This window comes from Schistocerca cancellata, chromosome 1 (genome assembly GCF_023864275.1).
Source record: "Schistocerca cancellata isolate TAMUIC-IGC-003103 chromosome 1, iqSchCanc2.1, whole genome shotgun sequence".
Taxonomy (NCBI): Eukaryota; Metazoa; Arthropoda; class Insecta; order Orthoptera; family Acrididae; genus Schistocerca; species Schistocerca cancellata.
The window spans coordinates 285,511,726-285,533,802 of NC_064626.1; the positions used below are offsets into that span (position 1 = coordinate 285,511,726).

General features: G+C 41.1%; 1 protein-coding gene across 2 annotated transcripts in view; it reads right to left on the minus strand.

Moving 5' to 3' along the window:
• LOC126171387 (nuclear receptor-binding protein homolog) overlaps positions 1-22,077 on the minus strand; it is a 456,634-nt gene that overhangs the window by 50,704 nt on the left and 383,853 nt on the right. For both annotated transcript variants that reach the window (XM_049920795.1, XM_049920796.1), the window contains 4 exons: positions 11,795-12,082; positions 1,468-1,627; positions 1,100-1,289; positions 820-939 (listed from right to left, as the gene is read on the minus strand). In XM_049920795.1, the coding sequence (XP_049776752.1) occupies positions 820-939; positions 1,100-1,289; positions 1,468-1,627; positions 11,795-12,082 (758 nt within the window). The remainder of the gene's footprint in view (positions 1-819; positions 940-1,099; positions 1,290-1,467; positions 1,628-11,794; positions 12,083-22,077) is intronic.

A 22,077-nucleotide genomic window follows, 5' to 3' on the forward strand; every position in this document is an offset into this window, starting at 1 on the left:
AAAACAACGAGCAGCTCAGTGTGTTCGTACTAACCACAGTTTACTCATTTGCCATATTTACATATTCATTCTGCTTGTTAAAATTCAAGGAGCAGCATCTCTTCACTAGCCACTGGAGTGTGTGTGTTCTTTTCTTTTCTTTCCTCATCTGTGTAAAGCTCACACTGCATGTGGGTGTTAATTGTGTGTATGGTTAACTCATCCTTCAATTATTTCCATTCCATAAACCATGAATTTAGCAGCAGACTCGGAGCTAAGATTTAAGATTTACCAAGCACGGAACTTAATATATATCAAGCACCACCAACTGCCACACTTCATTATATTCACAAAGTGTGTTTACTTAATCATCGAAGTCAATAAATGATCACTTTACCAGTAATTATATTCAGGACTCCCTAAATGATATTCATCCATGCCTCATCCACTTCCAATTCAGGGTGCATCCCATAGCTCTTCCATCCACAATAATTAAATACAGGCCATTATTTTTCATGAATTATTTATATTAGCCCAAGGTTAAACAGGTTGGATCTTACGTTCTTACACGTGTGACTAACTACCAAACCAGAACCAAGACTATTCAGGCTGCAGCTGCAATCTTCAGGTGATTAAATTCCCACAAAGTATGGAAGCTACTGGTAGTAACAGCAATCACTCTGTTTCTCTTTTTAATATTACAACCCTTTAAAACTAACGTAGCAACCTTTTACTGTTTCAGTGGAAACACATTCATCTGTCACAAATACTGTAAGTATTGTGCTTACTGGTAATTCAAAAATTAACACTATCTTATTTTACACTAAATTAGCGTCATACTTCGTTGATAAATCCAAAGTGAACTAGTTCTTGTGCAAGGAGCAGTGACGTATCTATTTCTGTCACGGAACACGTAAGTTGGCGGTTCATCTTGTCGTCCATCCGCAGCAGAATTGTCATCTGAAAATATTTCAGATATGCTTTACTGAGAAATGGCTCACTGAACTTTGTAATGCATACTTTACTAAACAATTTGTATGTTTAATTATTAAGTCAGCTATTTGGAATCTCTTTTGTACATGTCAAGCAAATGGAAATACATAAATTGCAATGTACAAACCAGTAGTTCACTGCAGCTCTCCTCTTTAGGCTTCACGTTGCACATCATGTTTACAACCCTGCGTGTTTCTACATCCACAGGCTCAGGTGTAACAGATTTCACAGAATCTGCCATTTCAGGTGATATGGCTCTCTGTCGAGGTGGTGGTGGTTTCTGTTGCGAGTATGCCGTTAATGGATAAATACCGAATCTGAAAGGGTTAAGACTGTATGTTTACAATACGTAACACATCACAGGGTAATTAAAAGCAAATAAAAAATTGAAGTCTTAGAAACACTTCAAAGCATTGTACTGTCAATTTATTCAATAAAGCCACATCTGAAAAATCTGTTTAGTGGCTTCCCATGACAAATGGACTAGATACTAACTTAACATCTTCGACGAATTTTTCCAGCTTCTCTGCAACAGGAATATCCGCCATTCTCATCTGAACACATGAACCTCCAGGATGTACGATCTCCGCCACAACCACATCAGGACCAAAAAGCCTCTGTGTGACCTCATCTGTTATAGTTTCTGAAATGCTGCCTAAAAAACCAACACAAAAATTATTCAAAGGTAATTTCGAAATATGGAAGAATGAAAGGAATGAACATACAAATTGCGTGAATTCCAAAGCAACTACCATTTTATGTAAAGATTTTCAGGCTTTGCATTCCTGTAACTACCAAGTGTTACACATTGTAATAATAACTGGCTGAGAAACCTACGACTGGCCAGTTATTTATTTACAGCTGTGCCCGAGACTCTGTATGCTGGAATTTATTTTTGCATTATGAAGTTTCAATGTATACAATTTTTGAAGTAGTAATATTGGGGACATGAACGAAGAGCTCGTTTGCTTCACAAATGTGGGAGAGAGCCACTAGTGCTGGCCTTGTGCAAATCAGTTGTCACTAAGGTCCATGCCATCAACATGCAGCATCTGGCCTTGTGCATTGTTTATATCATGGAATAACAGATGCTCAACAGTAATTGAACATATTTGAAGCAAAATGGTAAATTTTGGGGACAAGCATGACTGAAGGTATGAAAACTCACTAGCCTGTGCCTCTTTCCTTCAAAATTTCTACTTCTACATGGTGTTCACAACCTATGTTTGACGTCAATGTGCAACAACCACTCATAGATGGCAGGACGCATCTACAGCCACATCCATACTCCGCAAGCCACCTGACAGTGTGTGGCGGAGGGTACCTTGAGTACCTCTATCCGTTCTCCCTTCTATTCCAGTCTCTTATTGTTCGTGGAAAGAAAGATTGTTGGTATGCCTCTGTGTGGGCTCTATACTCTCCAATTTTATCCTCATGGTCTCTTCCTGAGATATACGTAGGAGGGAGCAATATACTGCTTGACTCCTCAGTGAAGGTATGCTCTCGAAACTTCAACAAAAGCCCGTACAAAGCTACTGAGCTTTCGCGATTACTAAATGATCCTGTAATGAAGTGCGCTGCTCTCTGTTTGACCTTCTCTATCTCTTCCATCAACCCTATCTGCTATGGATCCCACACTGCTGAGCAGTATTCAAGCAGTGGGCGAACAAATGCACTGTAACCTACTTCCATTGTTTTCGGACTGCATTTTCTTAGGATTCTTCCAATGAATCTCAGTCTGGCATCTGCTTTACCGACAATTTATTTTCTATGGTCATTCCATTTTAAATCACTCCTAATGCCTACTTCCAGATAATTTATGGAATTAACTGCTTCCAGTAGCTGACCTGCTATATTGTAGCTAAATGATAAACGATCTTTCTTTCTATGTATTCGCAGCACATTACACTTGTCTACATTGAGATTCAATTGCCATTCCCTGCACCACACATCAATTCGTTGCAGATCCTCCTGCATTTCAGTACAATTTTCCATTGTTACAACCTCTCGGTACCATGCATGGTAAAATAGCACTGTCCAATACCACTACCGAGGTAAATGTGTTGCACCAGGGGCAATAGAGGAGAGGGCTGAATGATGGGAATGTGTGCAGGTGAATAAACCTGCAACTGTTGAGCCGCTGACCACACAGATGAACCAAAGGGCTACAAACAGTGCCTCCTCAATGACTGTTCTGCAAACACTGCCATGCATGGTTCTCTGCAACAGGCGACTGCACCCATGCTGACTGCTCTTCATCGGTGACAAAGGGTGGAATTTGCACACCATTACTGCAACTGGACATGCATTGAGTGGTGATGGGTGGCCTTTTCAGCTGATTCTCATTGTATGTTCCATCAGGTGGGTATGGTGTGAAACATCTGAAAGCAAACAGCCTGCAACTTTATGGTCTGGGGAATGTTTTCATAGCACTCCCTGGGTTATCTCGTCATTCTTGAAGGCACAGTGGATCAAGATAAGTATGCACCTATCCCTGGCGACCATGTCTACCCATACATGTCATTTGTTTCCCTCAGCATAATTACATCTACCAGCAGGGCAAGTCAACATGTCACATTACTCACAGTGTACATGCATAGTTCCAACAGCATTAGGCCAAGTTTAAATGGTCACTAAACTCCACAGATTTAAACCTAATCAAGACTCCGTAGTACCACCTTCAACAGGCTGTTCGCATTATGGATCCTCAACCGAGAAATGTAGCACAGCTGGTCACAGCACTGGAGTTGGCATGTCAGTATCTTCCAGAATCTCATTGCCTCTCCTCCTGCACATCTTTTGAAAGCTAGTCACATCAATGTGACTGGACAGTGCACAATGTTACACTGAAAAGGACTCTGAAACCTCTGCGAGTGAAGAGTTCTAAGGAGCAAGATAATGTGTGATGTTCTCCATCAGCATTATGTTGTGCCTCTCTTTCGGGAGGAGTTCCCACAGAGTGAGTTCTCGAGCCACTGAAAGTCTTGTTTCATGATTTTCATTGGATTCTCCAGGCTGCATAGTCCTCAGTCTTTTAGCCGTTCTAATGTATTCAGAAAGACCTATGTTTTCTAAGCATTTTTATTTGTAAACAAATTGAAATCAAAAAATAATAGGTAGGCACCCAAATCAAAAGGCAAATTTAATATTTTTTTTCCTAGTGAAGAATATAAATACAGCCTATCTAAAGATGCAAAACAATGTCGTTAAGTTTTTAATACGCAAAACTAAATCAGAACATCCGTATATACCAGCCAACTAAATTCAACGTTTGTATTTGTCAAGATAAGATTTCGGTGCACATTTCTGTCACTGACAAACTTCCGAAAATACATCTGTCACTGATTTAAAAAAATTTTAACAGTGTGATCTACTGGTTCTTTGGTCTATTACAAAACTAACAGCACCATCTATTGGTTCTGTGATGTACCATGTCAGGATGATTAAACATCTGACTAATAAGTTGAGCAAACTGTTTTCAATGTAACTGTAGATTACAATACCACAAACACCAAAAACAATTTTGATGAAATGAAGCCTACATGTTGCCCGAAGCTACACTTAAGTTACCTTTGAAAACCCCCACGAAAATTAATCTAATAGATCTGGAGATTAGCGAGTTCAAACAGACATACGTTATGGTTTTTCTGTTTTATTATTTTCTGTTTATTATTATTTAGATGATGATGATAGTGATAATAACAGTTATATGAAATTTCTTGTAGAATGTAACTACTTTTGGACTAAGAAACACCACAACAAAAATCAGAAGGTCGATTTGTCGATAGGAACACTCAAAAGAAAGGAAACTTGATAGCTTTCAGAGCTAGCCTTTGACGAGCTAGAGTAAAACACACACACACACACACACACACACACACACACACACACACACACGATGCCAGCTGAGCTATCGGTGTTGATGTTATTTTTCAGCAAGTGGATTGGTTGTGGTGGGGTAGTGTCAGTTGGGTGGGTACAGGGTTATGAGGCTACTCTTACAACACATTCCTTGCTCCCATGATCACTCTGACCTGAATCTCAGGTAACCCACAGTCCCTGCACCTTCCACTCAACAGTTTCCTGTTCCTCTGTCTGGTCACCCCTCCAAATTCACCTCCCCACGTGCTATCAGCATGTGCCGCTTATCACCAGCTGCTACAATTGTGCCAGCCCCTATATCTGCAACCACTCACTCATGCATTTCTATCTGACAAACTGGCTGCCTCGCCCTGAGCCACTGGTCACCCACCCCAGTCTCTCTCCTTGCCTCACGTCTGCCCACCCCAACTGACACTATCCCCACCACAATCACTCCACCTGCCCAAAAAGTGAAAAAATAGCAAGCCCTGCACTGTTAGTTCAGCTGGCTTTTGTGTTTCTTTGGTGTGCACCTATCTAAAACTCAGAGCTTCTGCTTTTTGGTGTATGGTCTCCTTTAAACCAAAAGTATCTATTAGGTCTAAAAATTTGCTTCCGCCATTTTTCAGTAGACGACATTAGTGGAAAGTAGTGGCAGAAGTCTTAGGTCGTAAGTGTCATACAGTAGCTTAGGCATTTGAGAACATAACACCATCAAAATATTAGTCGATTTTTGATTGCATCTTAAAGTTATTCTCGACTGAATATGTCAACTTACAAGCCCAATTCCGTCATCTGCAGGAAGTTTTAATGTTCTGCCTTGATATGAAGAAAACTGCGGCTGTGGCTCATAAAAAGGTGGGTAAGACCTATGATGAGACGCCTGTTAGTGACAGAACTTTGCGAAAATGGTTTCCATGCTTCTAGAACGGTGATTTTGATGTTTAAGACCGACATGGTTGTGAAAGAGAGAAAGTTTTTGATGCTGCTGCAACCGACAGGAACAATCACAGGAGATTGTTATCGAAAGCAATTTATGTGTTTGAGCCGATCACTGAAAGACAAACGGCCACAATACAGCGATAGACATGATAAGATGATTTTGCAGCAAGACAGTGCACGACACCAAGTCGAAAATCCCATCAAACCGTACTTGGAAACATTGAAGTGGGTAGTCCTATCCAAACTGCTGTATTCTCCGGATATTCCTTCCTCTGACTGCCACCTTTCTTGATCTACGGCACACGACCTAGCCGACTAGTACTTGCGGTCATGTGAACAAGTGCCAAATTGTATTCATGGCTCCATTCAAGTGGATTTATGGCTCCTCTCAAAAGATTCCCAGTTTATACACTGCAGGATTCATATGCTGCCCTAAAGCTAGGAGAAAGCAGTGGTCAGCGACGGCCAATACTTTGACTCTAAGTGTTTCGTAAGTTTTTCACAATGAAGTCTCGAACTTTGAGAAAAAAACGGCGGAAGCAAAGTTGTAGACTTAGTACATAATAATAATAATAATAATAATAAATAATGCAAATACAAAAACAGGCAGAAATACCATGCTTACAGTGTATGTAATTATGCCATACTACACTAAGAACAGAAATACTATGTAATGAGTGTGAGCTATGTACTTCATACATTGGTACCAACACTGTAGTAATAACTAAGGAAGGTAGATAAAGAGGATACACAACCATTCAATGACAGACATACATTACAGACTGAGCCCAACCTCAGCCTGAACATAGATTGGTCATGAAATTTATTCATCTGAACTGTTCCAGCAGTTAAGAGTAAACCATTTATGGTACCACAGACAGTCAAAACTGAAACCGATGGGTGGGGATATGAACTCAGCTCCTCCAAAATTCAACTACAATTTGATAACAACTGTGCCATTTTGCTCAGAGAAAGTCAAGAGTAGGGAAACAAAATATAGAATTCTTTATATACAATGATCAGCCAGAATATTATGACCACCAACCTACTATCGATACAATCCCATCCAGGCAATAGCAGGATCCCTTGGAAAAGAATAACTGATAAGACACACGCATGGTGCACATAGTATCAGTGAACATGCTGTCCACCTGTAGAATGGTGAAGACACACAATCTATACAAGTTTGGCCGCAGGCAGATTGTGATGTCCCAGAGGATCGGCAAGAGCATTTTGGAAACTGCATGACTTATTGGGTGTTCGAGGAGTGCTGCAGTGAAAGTCAAATCATGTCTAGATATCATGGGGTTCGGTGACTACCCCTCATGACAGATGTCGGATGTCGTAAGCTGGGCTGACTGGTAAAACAAAACAGGCGGCAAACTGTGACAGAACTAACATCAGACTTTAATGCTGGGCAGAGCACAAGTTTGTGAACAGAAAGTGCACTGAACACTTCTAACGATGGGCCTTCATAGCCGATGAATCAAGCACGTGCCAATGTTAAAATTATGACATCAACAACTATGACTGAAACGGGAATGTGACAATCAGCACTGGATGTTGGTGCAGCGGCAGAGTTTTGTATGGTCTGATGAATCCTAATACCTCCTCCATCAGGCTGGTGGGAAGCCACAAATCCGTCCTCTTCCAGGGTACCACGCCTCGACACCTGCACTGCGGAATTGAGACAAGCTGGCAGCAGCTCCATTATGCTCTGGGGAACATTCACGTGAAAATTCATAGGTCCAGTGGAGTTTGTACAAGGCACCATGATGGGCAAGGAGTATCATACAGTGGTTGCAGACCACTGAATCTGATCGAACACATCTGGGATGCAATTGAACATGGCATCAGAGCTCATTGTTTTGCGCGCGTGTGTGTGTGTGTGTGTGTGTGTGTGTGTGTGTGTGTGTGTGTGTGTGTGTTTTTAGTGCCAACTCCCTCCAGTGCCCTACCAAGACCAAAGTGCTTCCATGCCATGAAGCATCACTGCTGTTGTCCATGCCAAAGGTGGATATACCAGCTATTAGGTAGGTGGTCCTAATGTTCTGGTTGATATGTGTTGAAAGTGAACTGAATGCTTTGGTCACATATTATGTTACCTGAATACTGCCATAATGTAAATTAGTGCACCAAGACAGCCCAGTGGAATAGCAAATTATAGTAAATGCACTAACGTAATCAGTCACGCAGATGCTCAAAAATGAAGTCCACAAGCACATGCCGTTCATTGTGGAATGAACAATTCGTACAAAAATAGTGAGTAAAGCATTCACATTATACAATCAAGTGACGAGAGTCTGTTATACTACCCATCTCATGGCCACATGATCTTGAGATGCCAAAATCTAGTCAGGTGCTAACAAGATGCCTCTGCTGCTGTGAACACTGTTGCAATGCACCTGTAGCTAGGCTGCCTCCATAGTTTGTAAATCCAAAGAAATTTCCACATAGTGTTTTGGCCTTGAGACATGTTTAGAGTTAATAAGACCTCTCAGTACCACGATCAAGATAATGTTTTACAGCATGGCAGTAACTGCCAAGGGAACAGGACTAAACAGTTCATTTAATTTGAAATAATTAGTTAGCATTTGTTCATACTACAACATATATTTCTACAACACACCACAGTGTGGCTTCAGTTGCAAAGACTGCAGTCATATGTGAGCAGTCTTTTTGTTGTGCCTATTTGCGACTCAGCATTTCCATAATATTGTTACAGCCCATCCTGGATTTTCAACTTTCTGATTTTTGGTAACAAATTAAGGTAGCATTAGATAGTGAATTTTACATAAATGAAACGTAGGTCAGTTCTGCCTGTTTCACAATTTATATTAAAGGTTCTGTATGAATGTGCATACTTTCAGACCTGTAGTTTCACATTCTGGGACAACACAGACTGCTAATGTGTGCTGTATATTATGTTAAGTTGATAACTGAACATCTTGCAGAAACTTCTTTAAGGACCTTAAAATTCTTATTTTTACATGCCACTACATATACTCCATAATGACATTTGTTGCTAATAATGAGTGTTATCCCAAGAATAAGAAATTCAAAACAATACTAGAAAAAAGAAGTCATTTCAATGTAGACTGTGACTGTGTCTTGCGTTCACAACAGAATATTATATTCTGGTGAGAGAGGTTGTGTCTCATTTCCAGCACATACAGGCAAGAAACTGAAAATCCCTTGATATTTAAAAAATAATGTAATTAATTAATAATAATGTAATTAATGTAATTAAACAGAATATTTACACTTGTGGGATGTTAGTCTGAATTTCATTATTAATGTTGTTAGAGAAGCTTTATCTTTTCCAACATATGCATAGCTAACAATGTACTCTGAAAATGCTGCAGTTACATAAATGCTCAGTATTATGTAGTAGACGGAAACAGCAGCTGTGTAGTGTAAGAGAATGCTTTCCTATTGATACACATATTATCCTGATTTTTGTTGTTGTTGTTGTTGTTGTTGTTGTTGTTTCTCTTCTTTCTGTAGTAGCTGTGGTCATCAGTCTGAAGACTGATTTGATGCAGCTCTCCATGCTACTCGACCCTGTGCAAGCCTCTAAGTGTGAATAACTACTGCAACTTACTTCTTTCTGAATCTGCTTACTGTATTCAACTGTGTCTCCCTCTGTAATTACCCGATTTCCCTCCAATACTAAATCGGTGATCCCTTGATGTCTCAGAATGTGTTCTATCAACTGATCCCTTCTTCCAGTCAAATTGTGCCACATATTTCTGTTCTACCGAATTCTATTCAGTACCTCGTCATTAATTACATGATCTACCCATTTCATCTTCAGCATTCTTCTATAGTGTCACATTTCAAAAGCTTCTGTCATTCACTACTGTGTGCCTTGTTCCCTCAAAACCAGACTACATTCCCATATATTTGTTTTTCTTTTGTTGATGTTCATCTTATATCCTCCTTTGAAGACTCATCCCATTCCATTCAACTGCTCTTCCAAGATCTTTGCTGTCTATGACAGATTTCATCATCAATCTGCAAAGCAACTCAAAGATTTTATTTCTTCTCCCTAAATTTTAATTGCTACACCAAATTTTTCTGTTGTTTCCTTTACTGCTTGCTCAATATACAGACTGAATAACAGTGGTGACACGCTACACACCTGTCTCACTCCCTTCTCAACCACTGCTTACTGCTTCCCTTTCATGCCCCTTGAATCGTGTAACTCTTGTCTTCTTACTGTGCATGTTGTAAATAGCCTTTTGATCCCTGTATTTTACCCCTTCTGCCTTCAGAATTTCAAAGACAGTATTCCGGTAAGTACTGTCAAAAGCTTTCTTTAAGTCTACAAATGCTACAAATGTAGGCTCATCTTTCCTTAACCTATCTTCTAGATCTAAGATAAGTCGTAGGGTCAGTATTGCCATGTGTTTTCCTTCATTTCCCTGAAATCCAAACTGATCTTCCCAGAGGTCGGCTTCTACCATTTTTCATTCTTCTACAAAGAATGTGTGTTAGAATTTTGCAGCCATGACTTATTAAACTTTTAGTTTGATAATATTCACACCTGTCAGCATCTGCTTTCTTTGGAATTGGAATTATTACATATCTCTTTAAGTCTGAGACATTTTTGCCTGTGTCCTACATCTTGCACATCAGATGGAAGATGCTTCATCATGTCTGGCTCTCCCAAGGTTATCAGTGGTTCTGACAGAATTTTTTTTTTCCTACTCTGGGGCCTAGCTTCGACTTAGGTCTCTTGGTGCTCTATCATGTTTTTCCCCACAGTATCTTATCTCCAATCTCATCTTCATATACACCCTCTTCCACTCTTCCATTTTTATAATACTGCCTTTAAGTTCTCCCCTGTATAGATCCTCTAGATAGTTCTTCCACCTTTTAGCTTTCCCTTCTTTGCTTAGGACTGGCTTTCCAACTTAGCTCTTCATATTCATACATCTGCTTCTCTCTTCCACAAAGCCATCTTTAATTTTGCTGCAGGCAGTATAATTGCTTCTAAATCCCTACATTTGTCCTCTAGCCATCCTTATTCTCCTGATTTATAATACACAACGGAAGGACTCTTGAAGTCATTTCCATAGTTATAAATGTATGGAGATCATCAATAAGTGCAACTGATTGCCGGCCGCGGTGGCCGCGCGGTTCTAGGCACTACAGTCCGGAACCGCGGGACTGCTACGGTCGCAGGTTTGAATCCTGCCTCAGGCATGGACATGTGTGATGTCCTTAGATTGGTTAGGTTTAAGTAGTTCTAAGTTCTAGGGGACTGATGACCTAAGATGTCAAGTCCCATAGTGCTCAGAGCCATTTGAACCATTTTGCAACTGATTGTTAGTACACTTTACAGAAGCAGCCAAAAGGGGATCTTTTGCCTGCTGGTGTAACATTAATCCCTGAATGCTTTCCTTCACTATATAATTTTCAGAATGTAAATAAACAAAAGATAAGGTAGATTTCTCAGAACTTTTACTGTGTTTAGAACAACATATGATACCGATTCTCACTCTTATGTTCAGCTTTTCTCTTCAGGAAACAATGTTTAGTTATGTTCAGTCTCTCTCTGATTTATTCCAGAACTTGAATAATGTTTCGTTATATGTGACAGAATACAGCAACCTTGAGTCTCTCCTAAGATTTTCTCTATTTATGAGTGAATTCTTTCCATAGAAAAACTTCATTGTTACGTAAATTGTACTCACTGTTTAAATGTTATTTTAAGACACACTGTACATAAAACACACACACACACACACACACACACACACACACACACACACACAGACAGACAGAGAGCCAGCCTTATAGCCTTATATACTGGTTGCTAGCAGCTTTTACAACTAATAAAGACTGCTTTATAATTTTAAATGTGAAGAGCCAACAGTGGCAGCTGTCATGCTGACAGGCAGCTCCATTACTGTTGCATTTGTTTCTTATGAAAATCTGTTAACATGATGCTTTCCCTAAACTACCTTAACAGCTATGATTTAAATGATTTCAGGTTATGTACAAATTATACCTGTAGTGTTAACCAACGTATGGGCAGCCAGAAGCTTCAGAGAATGGACTTCGAACAGAAGAGGGTGAAAAAGAAGTTCCCGTGCATTTGGACGTTCTTGTGGATCCTTTTTCAGGCACTGACGAATAAAATCCCTCTGCTGTGGGTCATCCAAAGAATCTATTGTCCTATCTATGTGGTCATCTGTTACCAGACTACCAGAATCACCATTTCCTTGGATTTCCAGTGCTGCCATCTCCAGTGCACACATTCCAAATGAGTACACATCAATCGAGGGAGACAAAGTGCCTATAGATAGTTAATAATATTAATACAGTTAGAAACAGGAAAAAATAAAATTGTATATCTAGAATATTATTCAGTAAGGTTACTGTTCTAAGAAGCCAAGGTACATACAGATAGGTGCGTGTACTTAAATATGTATCTCATTTTCTATTGTCACCAAATGGTACATTTACAATGCACAATAAAAAATAAACTAGAAATGGGCTTCTCATACAACTAAATATAAATACTGATAGAATTTTCTAATAACTATAGTATGTTGACTAAGTAGAAACTATTGAACTTATATCTGACACACATCAGACAATGGTTTCCATAGCTCTCACAGCAACTAAATTAAATGATGCTATACTAGCTTTAACTTTCTACACATCCAAATACATGTCTCATAATCTTCCTGGTTTTCGAAGGTATGCATACTAAATTGCATAACGCTTCTGGTTATGAAATGAAAAATTAAAATGAGAAGTCATTAACCCAGGATTCCACCACCTCAAGGAAAAAACTTGTTTAATAATGTCATACACCATTTTGAGCACAAAATAATAGATTTAAGGTAATGGCTACATTTTATTACATAATCTATGACATCATCAAAAATGTTCTTACTACAAATTCAGTAATCACAGTATAATTAACATGCAATCAGATACTAAGTTAAATGACATTAATTTTGAAATCATATTCGAGAGTATTATGAGCAGATAAAATACATACATGATAAAGGATAAGACAGTCATTTTAAATTAATATTTGGGGATTTAAATGTCGAAGTTGGAATCAAGAAAGCTGAAGTTCTGTAGCTTTCCTTGGAATCAACAGCAGAAATGAAAGAGGCAAAAGGCTAGTTCAGTTTGCTGGAGAGAATTTTTTCATCATGAACAACGTTTGTAAGAAAAAACATAAAAATGGACGTGAAGTCCATATCATGAGACTCTGAATTAAATAAATTTTATTATTGCAAACCAAAACGAAATAATCAAAGACATTTCAGTTTTAAAGCCAACTGAATACTGGTGATGACCATAGACTGGTAAGAGTGAAAGTGTGCACAAGTATCCAGCAAGAAAGAAGGAAACCAATATTAGTTTTTTAAAAAAGGAACTATCAACACGGATAAATTAAATGTAAAAGAATGAATTACAGCGGACTCTTCAGATGAGATTGGAAGAGTCAGCAGAAGAAAAACTAACAAAAATGATAATGACAACTCAGGGGAAAAAAAACTGGGGGATCAATGAAAGTTACTACACAACCGTGGAAATTAACAGCTGAAATCAGGGCAGTTGAAGTAATTAGTGAAGCAAATGAATATGAAATGCCACTATGCGTAGCTTTGACAGATTCTGAAAGGGCTTTTGATTTTGTCAGCTGCAATGCAGTTATACAGGCACTGACCGAACAACATATGGAAACAAGATACATATATTATGAGCAACTATGTTACCTTGATGGCTTCTATCAGCATAGTATAACATACAAGAGAATTTTTCATTGGAAAAGGAGTAAAACAGAGTGACCCTATATCCCAAAAAAAATTCACAGCAGTCCTTCAGACGGCTATGTTCAAAATTAATTGGAAAGGAAGGGGAATTAGAATAACTAGAAAAATCTCATGAACTTTACACTTGCAGAAGTTACAGTAATCCTAGCTAACAATACGACAGAATATCAATCCCATATAAAGGATTTATCAGGTAGTGAAAAAGTGGGATTCAGAATAAACCGGTCAACAACAATTCTCCAAAAAGCTGTAACAAACATATATGTCTATGACAGTTGGCTGATATCCAAGGAGACGTAAAACCTGACATTTTGCACCAAATCATGCTACTCTGGAGGGCTTATGAGAGGAATGCAGCTTTTTTAAATCCAATATGCCAACAAACTTGAAAGAAGATCGTTTTTGAACAGTGTGTTCTTCCTGTACTAACATATGGCACTGAAACTTTGATTTTAAACGAGTTCCTCAAAACAAAACTTCAGACATCTCAGAGAGCTGTGACAAGGTCACTCCTTGATCTCATTAAGAAAGTTAGGAAAAGAAATGAGTTCAGGATATTGTGGAAAGGGTAAAGGCTCTAAAAGGGAAATAAGAAAGACATGCTGCACAAAAAGAGGACAGAAAAAGGACGAAGGTAGTACTATAGTGGACTAACACAGAAAGACTACAACACATGGCCTGACCACTTGGATAAAGAACTGTACAAAGGTGCAGGTTTGAACAGGCAGAGGACAAGAGGAGACAGAGACATGGAAACAAAGATTGAAAATTTTTTTCTTAGCTTTAGACTGAAGTGGCTACACACCTTGTAAATGCTGAATTAATTGAATAATATATAGACGACACTGTATCCTGAGGCATGTTACAATTCAGTTATCACAATTGTAATTTTCTTCTGACTAACTTCTTACACTTTGCTGTTTCTCATTCTTCAAAATTTCTGTTCATTTTTAATGTACTCTATGCATTACAGTTTAGTATTCAGGATTTTGAAGTTTTTTTTCCTATTTCCATACACCTCTTTATTCCAATCTTTTTCACTGCACACTGAGCCAATCTTTACACACCGGAAACTGTTCTCTTCTAATTCTTTCATTTTTACTGGCTCTTCCATACAGATCTGACCCTGTGTGTCCTCCCCATCAATTCAGTTCTTAAGATGTGTACCACTGTGACGAGTTTCATATTCATTTTCCACCATTTTTGCCATAATACCTAATGAACTTTGAAACTTAGATGTCACATTTTTATTTTAAATTATGTCCACATGAAATGAATGCTGCAATTTTTTGTATGTTTTACTGATGGATGGAAAAGAAGAAGAAGAAAAAGCAGCTTTTGCATTGTGGGCAACTTACTGCCTTCTCCGACGAGCATTACTTTAACCAAATTTTCAATTCAGTCACTAATCCTAACCACCTGTTCCTACACAATCGCGCTACACAAGCGTTGACTTACTCATGGTTGTTGGATGGCTGGATGGATTGATAAGAGTTAAAGGGAACGAACTATGAGGCTTCTGTGTGTCAAGCTAGGAATAGTAATGAAAGAGGAAGGACCCAAAAGAAAAATCCCAGTGGACTATTGTATCTGAGAATCAAGAAAGCCAAAAGATAGACTCAAGAAGAAGTGAGAGAGGGGTAAAAACTAGAAGGTGCGCGAGTTGCCCTGCCGGGAAAGCAGATGAAGGCTCCCGGGACACGTTATGCGACTTGAGAGACACCCTCTGCATCCGACTACTCCTTCCACACATTTCATTACAATAAGAGAACTAGCTACATGGGCAATATTGAATCTAAGGAAAGCAAACAATGATGACTAGTCAAGCCAATCATCAACGGATGTAACTAAAGATGATTTAAAAAGGTGGAAAAAGCAAGAGCCAGGCCCTACCATTGAGCAAGGGCAGTCATGGGCCCATCAGATCATACCCCACAATGAGGCACTCCTCCAGCCCCTCAAGCAGCCAACGAGGCTAATATGCCCTATGTCACAGAAAGGAATAAAAACCATCTGATAGCAGCAGACGTAACATGTCAGAAGTTCAATGTTTCGCCGCAAGGTGGCCAAATTAGGGAAGTCCAGTAGGATGTGGGCCACCATGAGACAACAGTGGGGTGGCTCCTCACGCTGGAGTTGTAGCCATAGGTCAGCCAAGTGTGGCCAATACAAAGCTAACAGAGGACAGTTAGTTCTCTGCAAGAACATTAAGGGAAGCCTGCCAAAGGGTCATGGTGTCCTCTAAGGTTCACAGTTTATTTGGAGAAACCAGGGCACATCATTCTGTATCCCAGTCCTCCAACAACCATTGGCGTAGAGTTTCCTAAAGGTCGGGTTCTGGTCTCCAAAGTCGGCATCCTGATAGCCAACTTGGCCAACAAGTGATCCCGTTCATTTTATGGGATCCCAACATGACCTTATGTCCATACAAAGATGGCCAACTGACCAGCATGGTGAAGGTCATACAGTAGGTCCTGAATAGTCACCCAACTGGTGTCGAGGGTAGCACTTTCAAAAGCCTGAAGACTATTGAAGAAGTCACTGCCAGTTAAGAATGACTCACCAGTGCAAGAACAAAGGTGGCTGAGGGCTTGAGCAATGGCCACCAATTCTGCAGTGAATACACTCCATCTGTTCAGCAGGGAGTATAGTTTACTCCATTTGCATGTGTGTACGCAAAAACCATTTTGTCCATCAACCGAGAGCCGTCTGTGTACACCATATCTGAGCATGGAATTGCGTCATGGACGTCAAGGAACAGATGGTGAAGTACCATAGGGTCTATTGAGTCTTTCTGTCCAAATGGGCACATGCAATTTCTCCCTGACAAGAGGCGACAATGGAGAAACTGGAGTTCAGAGCAGAGACTTCTCTAGTGAACTTCAATCGTGATGCCAGAGATTGGCCTCTGTTGTGAGAGATAGATTTCCCTACCAGGTAAAAGGTTACAGTAGTTCGGATGCTCGATGGGTTCGTGAACGTGTATTGCTTAGGTGAGCAGCAGTTGTTGATGCCTGATTCGTAGGGTAGGGACACCAGCCTCCAGGAGTAGGCTGTTCACAGGGCTGGTCCTAAAGACATCTGTCGCAAGTCCAATACCACAATGGTGCATCAGGTCCAGCATCCACAAAGCTGAAGGTAATGCTGAGCCATACAACAGGCTTCAATAATCAAGATGCAACAAGATCACAGCTTTGTAGAGCCGCAGATGTGTAGAGAGCAGTCTGCATCCCAGCTGGTGCTACTGAGACAGCAAGGAATATTAGGTGTGACAAACAAGCATATTTGCAGATGGGGAGTCGCATAAACTGGGTATTGAAGACTAATTTTTTAAAAAATTGGGGACGGACAGTACACTGCTGATGGAAGTGCATGACATGTCTTGGCAATGGAAAACTGGAAGCCATCGGTGAGAGCCCAGGACCACACTTTCGTATGGCATCCTGCAGTTGGCGTTCAACAACACCCACAGTTGAGGAGCAATAGTGCAAAACTCATCAGCATACAGGGAGGGTGACACTGTAGATCCCACAGCTATAGCTAGATCATTTGATACCCAATACAAATGTGGGGCATAATTCTCTTGTATATGGGGGGAGGGGGGGGGGGGTTGGAGGTGGTGTCTTAAGCTGTATGCAAGTCAGATACCGATCAGATATTGGCAACAAGAAAAACTGACCAAATGGCATACTCCAGAGAGACAAACTTGTCAGCAGTAGAATGGCCTTAGCAAAAATCACCCTGGGATGGAGTCAAAACACCACAAGATTGAAGGTACAAACACAGCTGTTGGCTCACCAGACATACGAGCAACATGCAGAGAACATTAGCAAGGCTAACTCGTTGACAGCTGTCCATCTCAAGAGGATGTTTACCTGGTTTCAGTACTGGAATGACCACACTTTCTTGCCACTGAGACAAGAACTGACCCTCCCTCCACAAACAGCTGAAATTGTCAAGGATGTGACATTGGCAATCCACTGACAAGCATTTGATCATATGGCTGTGGATGCAGTCTGGCCCTGGGGCTGCATCAGGACAGAGGGCTAGGGCACTGAGCAATTCCCACTCACTGAATGGAGAATTGTAAGGTTTCAAGTGATGTGTAGTAAATGGTAAAGGGAGTCACTCTACCCACCATTTGAGGATACAAAATGCAGGCTGATAATTCTCAGACGCAGAGACTTAAGCATAATGAAAAGCAAAATATTTTGCAACAGCATCTGGATCAGTCTAGACATCATCATTCAAAGAGATACCAGGTAAACCCGTGGTTACTGATGTCCATAGAGGCGTTGAATCTTTGCCTAAACCTGTGAAGGAGGGATACATGGTCCAATGGTAGCAATATACCGCACCCATTGCCATTCCTGTCTTTTTATGAGGTGGAGGACCTGTGTATAGAGCTGTTTAAAGGCAGTGAGGTACTGTATCAATGGATATCGCTTACGGAGAGCCCGCATGTGACCTCTAATTGCCATGGCAATTTCGCAGGTTCACTAAGGTACTGTCTTCTGAGACAAGGGCAGAGTGGGGAGAGATCCGAATGAAAAGAAGATTGCTGAGTCAGCTGCCAATAGAATGGCTGCAGTTATATTCCGGAAAACTGCGTCAATACCTCCATGTGGTGAGGTGCAAAGCACAAAGACAGCCATAAAAGCAACCACATCAACATTAGTGAGACCCCACCTGGATGGACACCCAGACAAGTGATGCTGAGGGAGGGTCAAAACAATCAGAAAATGATCACTGTTGCACAGGTCATAAAAATGGACTCCTCAATGGATGGACAGGCGAACACAAGGGCTATAAATGGGAAGATTAATGGCTGTGCAAGACCCATATGCCACACCTAAGTGTGTGGAAACACCAGCATTCAAGAGACAAAGATTGACCTTTGCAAGCAAGTTTTCGACAGCTTTACTACGGGCAGTGGTTGTAGTTCCAACCCACAAAGGGTTGTGGACACTGGATCCACCAAATATTAGGAAGGGAAGGGGAGCTGAGAAAACAGTACACAAAATGTGTTCTGGGCTATTTCATCATCAGGAGGAAGTTACATGTCACACACAATAAATTCCTGAGATGTCTTCACACAAACAGCCACAGGCTTTAAAGCCTTGTTGAGTGGCACATGTTTGCTGTAGAAACAGTCCACAACGTATGTGCAACCACCACTCAATGCCATTCCCTAGTTAGTGAGATCTTTAAAACAGCCCCTATAGCCATGGACGGTAAGGGTCCGGATTGTTGGGAAACAAGCTGAGTGGAGTGCGATGCAAAAAGTAATGGAAGTGTACAAATGATGTAATAGCTTACCCGCGTGGTGAAAAGAACACTACTGTTCCAGTGGATGATTACACTATCACTATCCTGCGGATGCTTGCAGGGACCAAGGTGGTGGGTCATACTTCACGGGCGCATACTGCTACTGGTTGTGAAAATAAACTGTCAATACACATTTGGGCCAAACCAGGGGGGATGGTAGGAGCTGGGATGGGGGGTAGGGTAGAGTGGGATGGGGAGGGGTGGGGTGGGGGGTAGGGTGGAGGGTACAAAACCTTAGAGGTCATCTGGAGCACAGCCGTGGATACAGAGCCAGAACATGTGGGGGGGGTCTGGTGGGACGGGAACCATCAGAATCTCTATCTTTTTGGACAACCTTTTGTTCTTACATGACCTGGACTTCTAAGCACTTCTCTGCCTCAGATTCAGGGACAGAGGAGGAACTACGACCTGCAGCCTCTGGCTCCTGCTGCCACCACCTGGCATCTGGTTGCAGGTCAGCAGATAGCTGGGAAGGAAGTGTCCTGAGGGACACCTTCCTGGTAAGGGGTGCTAGATGAGAACATTGCCTCAACAGCTAGGGGCTGGGAATTGATGTCCCCATTAGATAGGGAGTCAGCTCTCTCAAAGAGGGTGTGGGGGAGCCCCAACAACAAGGGAAGGGAGTGAAGCCGAATTACCCCAACAGCAAGATATAGCAGATATAGAGGGCAATGGCACATCACTGAAGTGGACAGCATCATCGTAGCAGTAGCATACACCATTTTGCACACTAGGATGTAGGCAAGCGTATTTCTTCTTAACCTCTTCTGTCAGGTGGTCACGGATTTTTTATTCCTGAATTTTATTTTTGCTTTTGAAGACAATGCAGTCTGGCAAAACGGGGGTTAGTGCTCCTCACAGTTGACACAGATGGGGAGAAGGGCACAAGGAGCGTTCATGTGCAACTGATAGCCACATCCCGGTACACAATCATCTTGACCTTCTGTCCAGCAATAAGTCACCTTTGAAGGCCAAGATGAAGGCTACAGTATACACTCTGTTGTGTTTTGGCGCAGCTGGACACAGACAAAATGCACATCCTGTCACTCAAAAAGGGCATGCACCTCATCATCAATCTGTGAAAGGAAATCTTGGTGGTAAAAGATACCCTGTACCATATACAGACTTTTATGGGGGATTACAGTGACGGGAATATCAACCAGCTTGTAGCAAGCAAGCAGCACCCGTGACAGAGCAGCAGGTGGCCATTTTAAGCAGAATGGAGCCACTTCTCAGTTTTTGAAATCACTATCACTTCAGCAAACCTGCCCATGAGATGCTCTATGAAGAACGACGACTTTGTAGTAAAAAAGAAATCCCTCTGTGTCCTGCAACAAAGCAAGTGTCTGAGCCCTATGTTCCTCCCATGTAGTATCCAGGGAAGAGATCATTTTGGGGTCATAACTCTCCACATTGTGATGTGTCTTTGCTTCAGAAGAGACTGCTGGGACCATGCAACCACCAGTGGAAGAAAGTTTAATTCGCTTCATGTGTGAATCTTCCCTCACGTTCACACCCATTCCAAACGGAGGCTCTCCCCACAGGTACACCCAGCCACAGCAATGGTCAGTAAACTGTTACTTGTAAAGCCAGTTCCCCAGCCTTGATGGGTGCTTACTCTGACTTGCATGGGGAGTTTCCGGATAAGGCACCAACAGATCACTGCATGGTTAGAGGGCTGCCGCCATGATGGTACTTGATGAAGCTCCTCTCCCCCACATCAGAATGGCAACCATGCTGGGTTTTTGATGTATTACTGTTTCAAGAAAGAAGTGTGCAAAGAAACAAAGGCACAACGAATATATACTGCACTGGGCGACCTGCACTTCTACAAAATTTAGGAACGAAGTATCAAGTCAGACCCAACAACAGGACCACACAATTAATAGTGAAAAGGAGTTTAAGAAAGCTTGAAGGTAAGAAAACAAATGCCCAAATCACAAAAGACCCAAGCACAATCAGCACCAAGAAAATCATCCAATGGAAAGGTAGAGTGGAAGAAAGAATATACACTTGCAGCACAGAAATACAAGTAGTGCTATAAGGGCTCAGGCTCTGTGGTGGCAAGGAGACGTGAGCTCCATGTATGGACATTTGATGGTGTTACAAATTCCTTTTACTCTCTGGAAATTTCCTCTAGCCCATCTCTGAGACCAAGATCCCAAGATCCTTGTCCTCTAACAACTGGAACAACATTATCCTATGAGAAGGTTTGCTAAGCCAGTGAACTTACATTCTCACACCTGAGAGTAGTAACACACACACACACACACACACACACACACACACACACACACACACACACACAAAAACAAGTTTTTCACGACTCATGAAAGACACTACCCTAGAACATGCTCTCTGAAAAACTGCTATTCATTAGCTAAAAATAACCAGGACTTCACATTTTACAGCAACTTCCTGACAACTCCACTTACACGCCTAGCAGCTTGGCAAAACATTAAGCTCTTTCGAAAGTCTATTACTTGAATCAACCTTCATCTTTACACCCTAGACAGCTATTTTTAAGCTGCTGACAGATCTCCATAAACTAATTCCAGCACTCTCTTAACTTGCTGGCCCATCATGGCTGTTAACAACACTTCCACAGAAACATCATCTGCTTTCATAAAGTAACAGCATCACCAGTATCACCCTTCCAACATCCAAATGTTAATTGTATCCTCCACTACCTCCCTAACTTACCTCTGTAGACCAATATCCCATTCCCAGCAATCTACTGGTATCAAATCTACCACCTCATTCCTAAACCTCATGGGAAACCACCTTCTGGTGGTATTTCTCCTTTGAACACAAACTCCATGAACGTAAGAAAATTGTCAGGAGCTCCCATGCCACAAGTTTATCAGTGAACTAAAAGAAACCTTCAAATCCACCCAAAACCCTGTCTCATTCAGATTCATTGAAGACATCTACAAAAACTGGGCCCATGGCAGATCAGCTTCGTGCCTTACTCCAGAACCTGAACACACATTCCCTAACCTGGTCCTTCTGAATTTATTTGGTTACCTACCTTCATCTGCAATCAAGAAAAAGGAGTAATCTAAATTAGACAGTAATCTTCTGCACCTCTATGTTTTTAAGGCAGACAGTATGCTACCTAGTTAACCGCTAAACAGCATCCGCACAGAACTCTGGCTTTTGACAC